Source organism: Nannospalax galili, unplaced genomic scaffold (assembly GCF_000622305.1).
Source record: "Nannospalax galili isolate Female #2095 unplaced genomic scaffold, S.galili_v1.0 scaffold43, whole genome shotgun sequence".
Classification (NCBI taxonomy): Eukaryota; Metazoa; Chordata; class Mammalia; order Rodentia; family Spalacidae; genus Nannospalax; species Nannospalax galili.
Window position 1 is genome coordinate 4,528,529 of NW_008353342.1, and position 10,583 is coordinate 4,539,111.

At 38.7% G+C, this 10,583-nt stretch overlaps 1 protein-coding gene across 7 annotated transcripts in view; it reads right to left on the minus strand.

Moving 5' to 3' along the window:
- Positions 1 to 10,583, minus strand: part of Arhgap12 (Rho GTPase activating protein 12) — a 143,109-nt gene that overhangs the window by 11,108 nt on the left and 121,418 nt on the right. For all 7 annotated transcript variants that reach the window (XM_008850544.3, XM_008850543.3, XM_008850542.3 and 4 more), the window contains 4 exons: positions 8,373 to 8,474; positions 6,498 to 6,596; positions 3,616 to 3,718; positions 2,103 to 2,219 (listed from right to left, as the gene is read on the minus strand). In XM_008850544.3, coding sequence (XP_008848766.1) covers positions 2,103 to 2,219; positions 3,616 to 3,718; positions 6,498 to 6,596; positions 8,373 to 8,474 — 421 coding nt within the window. The remainder of the gene's footprint in view (positions 1 to 2,102; positions 2,220 to 3,615; positions 3,719 to 6,497; positions 6,597 to 8,372; positions 8,475 to 10,583) is intronic.

The following is a 10,583-nucleotide window of genomic DNA, read 5'->3' on the forward strand; positions in this document are numbered from 1 at the left end:
CAGGTGGTGCAGGCCCAGGGAAGCAGAGGGAGTTGAGGGCGGGGCCAGGCCCAGAAGCAGTGCTCCTGGGGCCCAGAGAAGGCACTATGTTGGTCTGGATGAAAAGGATCAGGGAGCGATATTGGTTCCCCAGGTGTCTGGACCCCCAACTCAAGGAATGGGGCAGGGCCCAAACTCAGAGGAAAGAAAGGCAGTGGAGATGGGAGGGTGAATGAGGCTGGGGGAGTCAAGGTGCAGAGGGTGCAATGGACTTACCCCAGAGAGAGGCCTGTGGGTAGGAGAGAGGCCTGCTGTGGGTCCTGAAGGCCCAGGGACTCAGAGGGAGGTGAGGGCAGGGCCAGGCCCAGAAGCAGTGCTCCTGGGGCCCGGAGAAGGCACTATGTTGGATGAAAAGGATCAGGAAGCCTTATTGGTTCCCCAGGTGTCTGGGACCCCAAGAGAAGGAATGGGGCAGCGCTCAAACTCGGAGGAGAGAACAGCGGTGGAGACAGGAGGGTGAATGGGGCTGGGGGAGTCAAGGTGCGGAGGGCACAATGGACTTATCCCAGAGAGAGGCCTGCGGGTAGGTGAGAGGCCTGCTGGAGGTCCTGCAGGCCCAGGGAAGGAGAGGGAGGTGAGGGCCGGGCCAGGCCATCTTTTACTCTTTTTTTAAAAAAAATATTTTACTTATAATTTTTATGTGTATGAGTGTTATTGCCTGCATGTATGTGAGTGCACCTGTGTTCTACACTGCCCTCAGAGAACAGAAGAGGGTGGCAGATCCCCTGGAACTAGAGTTAAGGATGGTTTGTAGCCACAATGTGGGTGCTGGGAATTGAACCCAGCTCCTCTCCAAGAGCAGTCAGTGCTCTTAACCACTGAGCCATCTCTCCAGCCCAAATGTCTTTTAATCTTTGTAACCTGAAAACTTTACACATAAAAAAATGAAGTCGCTCTGCTTCCTGCACCTGCTTGAAGATGTGAGAACTTAGCTTCTTCTTCTACTCCAGCCACCTCTGCCACCATGCCTCCCTGCCATGATGAACTATTATTGCCTCTTTTGCATCCTAAGAAATGGAAGCAACCTACATACCCTCATCTGATGAGTGAATAATGAAAATGTGATACAATTACATACTGGAGTTCTACTCAGCGGTAAAGAAAGAAAGGTAAAATGATGAAATTTGCAGTTGGATGCACTACTTTGGAAAGCTGTGGAACATCGAGGAGATGGAGCCTGGCTGATGGAAAGGGAGCTTGGCTGATGAAGAAGGAGCATGGTCAGTGAACATGTGTCTCCAGGGTTGAGCCTCTGAAGGTTCCAACCTGGCTCCTGCTTCCTAGTCCATCAAGCTGTGAACAAAGAGTGCCCCAGAATCCCACCTCCACAGATGAAGCCTCCCAGCCGCCATGCCTATCTACCATAATGACTGATGTCCCCTGAAACTGTGAGCAGCGTAAACCTTTCCTCCCTTAAGTGGCTTCCATCAGGATTTCATCACAGCCACAAAGAGAGTCATGAACTCTCTGGCTGCCATTTGTCCAACCTAGGGCACATAGGACAGCACTGTTTTGCTGCCTTCCTCCTCCATTTTCCCACCTGGTTTCATCAACCACAATTAGCTAGTCACTGTGGCTTCAAGCCTGTGGGATCCCAGAACAGAGGGAGAGGGGAGATGAGTCTTCAATGCCCTTCTCTGCTTTAAGTTTCTCTCTCTCCTTTATGCCAACACCAAAGGGGGAGGGGAATGGCTATTTCTGTGTCATGGACACAGTTCCAACCCCTGAACTGGAAGGGACACATGGACAGCTCAAAACCAATAAAGAGGAAAAATATTGCCTGGAGGGAAATATTAACCCCCAAAAGTAACCCCAATAAATTAATCCAGTAAGTGAACCCAGTAAGAACCCAGAGATACTTAGAGCAGGTGGTGGCCTGTCTCTACCCTGAAAGTTTGTAAAGCTTGCAGGTAAATCTCACTTTCAACATGAAAAAAAAAAAAAAAAAAAAAAAAAAGAAAGGTCTTTTTTTTTCTAACTATTTGGAAATTTTCAGTTTTAATTTGAAATACCTTGTTTGATTTTGGTCAACATTCATTACTATAAACATCATTTTGATATACCTTTAATATAACCTTTTTCACGAACAGCTTGCAAAGTGGGACGTCGTGTAAGAAACTTCTTTAAATTCTTCTTGGTTTTCTTCTGTTCTGAAGAATCCATGCTAGATACTTTCATGGCTTAAGACAAACAGGTAATTAGGCATTTCATAAAATAAAACTTTCTTAGTCATGAAGAACCAAATTATGACTCAATTTTAAGCAAAAACTTTCATTTTTATCACTAAAAGCTGATTACCACTGTACCTTCTTGCGTAAGTTAGGATACCCCATTATTTTACATCATATTTCAACTACTTTCCCATCAGTGTTAGAAAGTAAAATGACTACACACACATAAACACAAAATTCACACACCACAAACAAAATTTCCTATCCTACAGAACTGAATTATACCCTGCATAATACACATATTCATACTTAATAATCTGTACTTTGACCTAAGCATAGAACATCTAGGAACTGTTATGTGTTATGTTCAGGGAAAGTTAAGAGCAAAGACTGTATCAGTAATGAATAAAACTTTTAAGCCAGGCTTGATGGCACATGCCTATAATCCAATCACACGGGAGACAAAAGCAGGAGAATCAGGAACTCAAGGTCAGCTTAGGGAGCTTGAGGTCAGCCTGGACCACAAAAAAACATAAAAATTTTGTGTTAACATTTGTGCATGGCAGCAATGTCACTGTGTGTGTGTGTGTGTGTGTGTGTGTGTGTGTGTGTAGGGAGGGAGGGAGGGATGGACAGACAGACAGAAATCATTACACTTTCAGAGAACAAAAGTAGAATGGACTTTCTAACTATTTAATTTGAAGGTTAGAAAATTCTTAAGCATGTGAATTAGTTAAAATAGACTGAAAAAAGTGTGGAGTCCCAAGTAATGGCCTCAGTAACAAACTGCACAACGGTCTACACTAGAAACTATCTTTCTTAACTGCACGCTTAGCTCTGCTCCTGTCTGTAGGTATGTTCTGTGCACAGGCACAGAAATGTCAAGGCAGAGATGTCAAAACAGGGATGGATGTGAAACACATCCCTTGACTTCAGACTTCTGTAAGCCTAAGATTCTATGCAGAACTATATTTTTTTGGTCTTTTTGAGATGGAGTCTCCCTATAGCCCCAGCTGTCTTGGAACTCTGTAGACCAGGTGAGCCTTGAACTCACAGGGATCCAACTGCCTCTGCCTCCTGAGTTGCTGGGGTTAAAGGCATGCACCACCACACCTAGCATTTTTAACTCAACAAAGTTTTTATTTTCTAGATCTCAACAGAAGTTGTACTGCATTTTCTCTTAAAGCATCATGAATCTGAATACTAACAATACCACAGAGATGTATACTGTGAGGTTAAAAATGACTGTAAACTATCAAGAGAGAACAGAACACTGAGTTACAAGTACTTAATCTTGTGGCCTTTTCTAATACTGGAGCCTGCATATTTATACAGGCATTTATTTAAAATCTTTGAGACGCTAAGAAAGGTGCATTCAAATCACTAGCAAGGAAAGAACACTTACAACGAAGTTTTTTAAGATCCTTCTGGTCCTTTTCTTTATCTTGCTTTTCCACCCCTGGTGAATCTGGTACCTCCTCTTCAACTGCTTCATCAGTTTCTACTGTCTATGGATGAGAGGTTTTCCAAACACAATTACTTCTAGTACTGGTGTAGTTGAAATAGTGTAATTTTCAGAATGACCCACAAATGAATCTTATCAACGATTTTAGAAAACCAGTTAATATACAGTATGTTATGATTTGGGTATTTGAGAAATCTTTGAAGGTACGTTTTCTCCCTTCATAGCATTAATTTTGATTTCTAAAAGGAAAACATAGCTGTAGCTCACAGAAATCTGGGTTTATACTGATGATGACGCTATCTTGCCTCATTTGATCCATTCCATGTGGATGGCACAAAGTAGAGAGTCAGGTGATCAAGCACAAAGCAGCTAACATTCAGTACAAATAGATCAGACTTGCACTCATGGACCTGACAACCACACTGCCTGTGACAACAGTGTACGAGTGTAGCATTCCACTGTAGGAACAGTGGAAGATTATACTTAGAAACTCATAGATGTTAGGAGCTACGAAAAATAAATCCTGGAATGTCTCTACCTGCAAAGTAAACTTCCACAGGATGAAAAAAATGGACTGAATTCTCAAAGCTAAAAACTTTGTTTCTCCTTTCTCACTGATGTCTACCTCACTGGAATTTATCTTTGTATATCGTGTAAGGAAGGGCACCCCATTTCTTTTTGGCTATCCAGTTGTACCAGTACTGTTTACTTAAAAGCATATTCTTTCTTGCTCTACTGGCATGAAGCATCCATGGGTCTGCTCTAGGCTCTTTTTACTCTGTGCCACAGTCTGTTTGTCCAGCCCTGAATGAATACAAAGCTCTACTATTTAGTGCAGCTTTAAAAGGCTTGATATATGATACAGCAGGGCTTCTATTTTCTTCTTTAAGAATACCCTGGGTATTTCTTAGCCTTTTTTCTCTAAAAGAGTTTTAGAATAAGTTTCTCAGAAAAACTACTAGGATTTTGAGTAAGGTTAAAAAAAAACCAACTCAGATCTATAAATTGTTTAGAAAACACATTTTTACATGATACAATTTTTATGAACATGTATACGTCTCATTTAGATTTTTCAATGTCTCTCAGTAACATTTTGTGATTACCCCCCCCCCTGATTTCCTACCCTCCTTTTTTCTGAGGTAAGTGCTCATTCTAGCCCAGGTTGGCCTTGCGGCTATCTTCCTGCCTCTCCTCCCAACTGCTGGGATTACACGCTTAAATGACCAAGTTTGGCTCCTCTGTGGTTTTTGACACTTTGAAAACAGTAGGTATCTTCAAATTTCATAGTTAATAACATGCTCATCTCTTTTTACTTGCCTTATTTCCCTGATCCTATAGACCTCAATTAAAACACAAAACCAAAAAACACTGTAACATTTGTCCTGCAAAGTCTTTCCTGACCACTCACACTAGACTAGCCCTTCTGGGTTTTTGTTTTACTTGAGACAGGGTCTCACTATGTAGCCCCTGCTGGCCTGGAACTTGCTATGTAGTCCAGGCCTGCCTTGAACCACAGAGATCTGCTTGCCTCTGCTTCCTGAGTGCTGAGATTAAAGGTGCCACCATGCCTGGTGCATTTTAGGCCTTCTTATTCAGTGTTTTTATAATATGTTACATACCTTTATCAAAATGCATAAAATTTTTTATTAGTTGTTCAGTTATCTGTATTTAGTCATTTTTTTTTACTGTAACTGTCAAGTAGAAAGTTGTAAAGGGCTGCTTGCAGCCCCGTACATAAGCACTCATGTATTTGTTAAATGCATGTATGCATATACTGTGATTAGAGCTAAAAAATTAGATGGTCTAGAGTAAAACGTACATTTGAATAAAAACTGGGCTCAAGTTGTTGGATTTTGTTTCATGGAGCTACAGAAAGTTTCTGAGTGGACTGTAAAACTGATTATCATGGAATTTCTATAGCAATGGCATTAAAAATGGATTACTAACAACAACAACAAAAAGTATACTATAGGGATGGAGCTCAGTGGTAGAGTGCTTCTCTAGTATGCACAAGGGCACAAGGCCCTGGACTGATCCACAGCACCAAAAACCAAACCAAACCAAACTAAAAAGATCATTACATTAAATAAGCCTGTGTGAAACTAATAAGGCACTTCTTATTATGGTATGAAAATAAAAGTCTGTCATAGTTTCAGAAATAAATAGAAAAGGACAAAATCCAGTAATATGCTACATTACACAATATTACAAACTACAAAGAATTTATATGTAACTTCATGATTAATTTGCTAGAATAGCTAAAATTTCCTTTCATTTCTGTTGGACAGATGATCCTTAATGTGGAGGGGAAGTATAGAGGATCAGAAGAAATAGAGCTCCGAGCTGCCTATTACTGTTGAAGTTCTTATTATTACATGAGCCTTCAGAAGAGAAGGAGCAGAGAACTTGACAAGGTGTCACCAGAAAAGAAAGCACTCTGAGACTACAGCTGTATGTGCTTCACAGGTTTACCTGTGACCTCTTTCAAAACAGTATAACTTCCAAATCATTCAATCACAGAATATTATGTACTAGGCACTGTTTGCTCTTTTTCTTACATTTCTTTTCCACCCATGCCTAATCTAAACACTATTTCAAATCCACTGGAGCAAACGTTTTATAAGTGAGAATGTTAAATGAGTCATGTCACTCAGCTCCAGAGATTGCTAAAGTGACTTCAGCCTGTCCCACCTAGGTTAGTGTATACACACTTACATACAGTATCTTTCCATATGTATGCTAAAATTTGTAGGTATAATTAGCAATTAGAAAACCAGCAAAGTAGCTCTGCAATAAAAATTTTGTGTAAGTCCAACACATACCTGGTTATTGATAGTACTACTGAGAACTTTAAACCAATCATTAATAACAGCATCATTATCAGACTGTATCAGTAGTTCTGTTCCTTGACGAGTTTTCATCTTAACAGAAAGAGAGTGGAGGAGGAACAGTTAGCGCTTTCAAAAAAATAAAGGAACTCACTTCAAAGTTTACAAAATTACCAGTGGACTACGTGTCATGTTCCTATAGCAATGGAAAGTACTAAGATAGGTATGAAATATCTTTTATTATAGTGTAAACCACCAGTTTAGTTATTTTATAAAGCATGAAGGTTTTTTTTAAAAAATGTTTTATTATTTTTATTTTGCACGTATGAGTGTATTGCCTGCATGTATGTGAGTGTACCCGTGTTATGCAATGCTGCAGACGTCAGAAGAGGGCTTCAGATTTCCCTGGAACTGGAGTTAAGGACGGTTCATAGACGCCATGTGGGTTCTGGGAATTGAACCCAGGTCCTCTGCAAGAGCAGTCAGTGCTCTTAACCACTGAGCCATCTCTCCAGCCCCAGCCTGAAGGTTTTTTTGGTACTAAATTCTGAATGAAAATCTAGTAATTCAGGATACCAAACTAGTAGTTTATCATCTAAAATAAATTCAAGCAAAGCAGTGCACTTAACATTAGAATTGAAACAATTCATTTGTGAAGAAATAAAAGTCTGTGATATATTTACAGAGCTTAAGAATTTTTTCATAGCTTGAGAATTTCTCTATCTGGTTATAAATATAGAAAAAAGACTGTATTATATAAAGGGTAGTTTCAATATTTCCTACTTAATGGGCAAGTGATAATTGAGTACAAAGACAAGGCACAAACAACAATAAATGCCATATCCCTTTTTAAAAACAACTTTTAAATATTTTAGTATTTTAAATTATGTGTATGGGAGGAGGTATTTTCACATGACTGTCAGTGCCCACAGAGGCCAGATGCATTGGATTCCCTGGAGCTGGAGTCACAGGTGATTGTGAGCCACTTATCATGGGAGCTGGAAATTGGACTCAGACCCTCTGCCAAGAGCAGCACATGTTCTTAACCACTGGGCCATCTCTCAAGCCCAGCCCTCCTAAGAAATGTTTATACATTTATTATTCATTTATTTTGTGTGTGTGTGATCAAGTGTTTGCTATGGCATGTGCGTGGAGGTCAGAGGACAACTTGGAAGGGGTTCTCTCCTTCCACCATGTGGGTCCTAGGAGCTGAACTCAGGTCATCAGGTTTGGCACCAAGTACCTTTACCTATTAAGTTCTCTCTCCAACTCTCATTTCCCTTTAGAGCTGAAATACTGCTAAATGTCCAATCATGAATTGAAGTAAGGATGCATTAGTCTTACATGAAATCCAACACTAATTTCATCTCTTTTGTTCAATGTTCCTTACACTTCAATGACAAAACTTTTAGTTGTGAAAATTATTCTTCCCATTTTCTGGTTCATAACTGAACTTGTTTTCCTAAAGGAACAATTGACAATCTTCCCAAAAAACATTCTGAGAATCTTTTTCCTCATAATGATCCACATAATGTTTAAGAAATTTATTATTTAAAAATAGATTTAAAACATTATGTAATATTAATTCGGAACATGCTAGATTTATGTCCTGATACTTTGGAACGACAGCATTTTATTATTGCTAGTAAAAGGAAGGATTTATGAGACAAAAGCTTGTAGTATATTTAACCTCAAGTTCAGTACCATGAAAATGAAGCTAATTTTTACACACACCCTTACATCATGCTACAAATTAACTTAATCACCAATTTTGTCTCAATTTATTACATAAAGACTATTTTCCAAAATAACTATAAGACAAATACTAAAGTTAAGAATGTGAGTTATACTTAGAAAACAATGTATTACCTCAAATACATTCTTTTTGCTGGATTTATCCTTTGAGGCCATCTCAATCGTTGCCCCCTTGAGGTCCACTGTGAATTCTGGTTTGGACTGATTACTCCCAAACTTCATTTTAGAAAAAGAGAAAATCCTTTATGTGATATGCATGCATATTCATTATATTCAAAACATGAATGCAACAGACTACCTTAAATTTCTTCTCTTTCCAAACTACAAAATAATTTAAAATTTAAATATGCCTAGAAATATGAACTGCATTCATAGGAAAGGAAATAAAATGGCTCAGTGAAATACATTTATATTAATATATGTTTTATACACACACACACACACACACACACACACACACACACACACACGTTAAAGCCACCCTGAATTGCCTGCAAGTGTATATAAATTGTAGTAATTCCTAGAAAGGGAAATTTGGCAATGCTATTATTTGCAAACTGGGAGACAAATGTACACTTTAGTTTCACAGTTCCATTCTTGGAATTTATAATAGAGTACATGTGGCTATATAAAATAACATTCTAAGGCAAAGCATAAAAAACATGAGGCAGTGGGGCTGGAGAGATGGCTCAGTGGTTAAGAATGCTGACTGTTCTTGCAGAAGACCTGGGTTCAAATCCCAGCACCCACATGGCAGCTAACAACTGCCCATAACTCCAGTTCCAGGGGATCCAACAGCCTCTTCTGTCCTCCGCAGGCCATTGCATGACACGGGTGCACTTACATGCAGGCAACACACTCATACACATAAAATAAAAATTAAAATTAAGAAAAAAAAACAAAAACAACATGAGGCAGATACCAAGTACATTTTCCACCTAAGGAACAGTTTGTAATTCCGTTTTGTGCTTTCAAGGGTTATTTCCTTATCACTTTTTCCCTTAAATTTTTTCAAATATAAGCTGGGCATGGTGGCACACGCCTTTAATCCCAGCACTTGGGAGGCAGAGGCAGGTGGATCTTTGTGAGTTCCAGGACAGCTGGGGCTACAAGGAGACCCTGTCTCAAAAAAGACAAAAAATAAATAAATAAATATTGAGGAGCCCTCTGGACCCGATAAATAAATAAATAAATAAATGGATGAATGAATGAATGAATAAATAAATAAATAAATAAAAATCACTTTGCGGTAATGAACTCACAAATAAAAACATCACACTGCTAGATAAAGCTGTTTTCTAGTTTATGCCATTCTGTGTGTGTAGGTTTGTTAGATAAGTGCATAAAAATGTAATTGTTAGTGAAGTGCACAACCCTAAGCGAGGGTTCACAGCTTCATAACGGCCATTTTACCTGTATATAAGTTCACTGAGGTGTAGTGTGGGACTGGGTAGTGTTTGTCTGAGAGATTACATTAGTCTTACCAACTTCTGAAAACAGAATGCCCTAAGCCTCACCATCTTCTATTTAGCCTTTATTAAAAGTTATAACTAAAGTCAGAAGCTATAAAGCTTCTACCAGTTTAATGAGAGCAGTGAAAAACAGGAAAATAACTGGCAGGGTTTGCTAAAAGGAAAAGGCACTTAGTTTTTAATCATGTTTTGTTAACTACATAAGGAAAAGATTAGCAAAAAGAAAATGTGCGTTACATATATATATATATTTTTTCTGTTCGGGTCGGGCATGGTGGTGTGCACACCTTTTGTCCCAGTGCTTGGGAGGCAGAGACAAGCGAATGCCTGTGACTTTGACGTCAGTCTAATCTACACAATGAGTTTCAGGCCAGCCAGTACTACATAGTGAGACTCTGTTTCAAAAAAAACAGAACAAAACAAAAAGTCCTATTGGGTCTGCTATCTAAGAATAGAAAATAGCATTCCTATGGCAATGAAAAGGTTTGGCTGTTTTAAAGAACAATTAAACTATAATATACAGGTAATACAAGTTAAAAATATTTCCTGAATTTGATGTAAAAAGTTTCATTTGGAAAAATGTTTCCAAGTCAAATTATACTTGTCTTCGGAGTCAGACTTAACAACCTGTGCTAATTCACTCATATTAGTAATGTCAGCACTTTACTGAGCAGCTTCACACTTACGAATGGCTAAACTTCTGTTTCTCTTCATCTTTTCAGCTAGCAGTGTGGCCTTAAATAATATACTTGTAAAAATACAAAAAAATTGGGGCTATTTAGAATTTATTACTGAAATCACTTTTTATTATATTTATATTTTATATTTATATATTTTATATTTATTATATTTT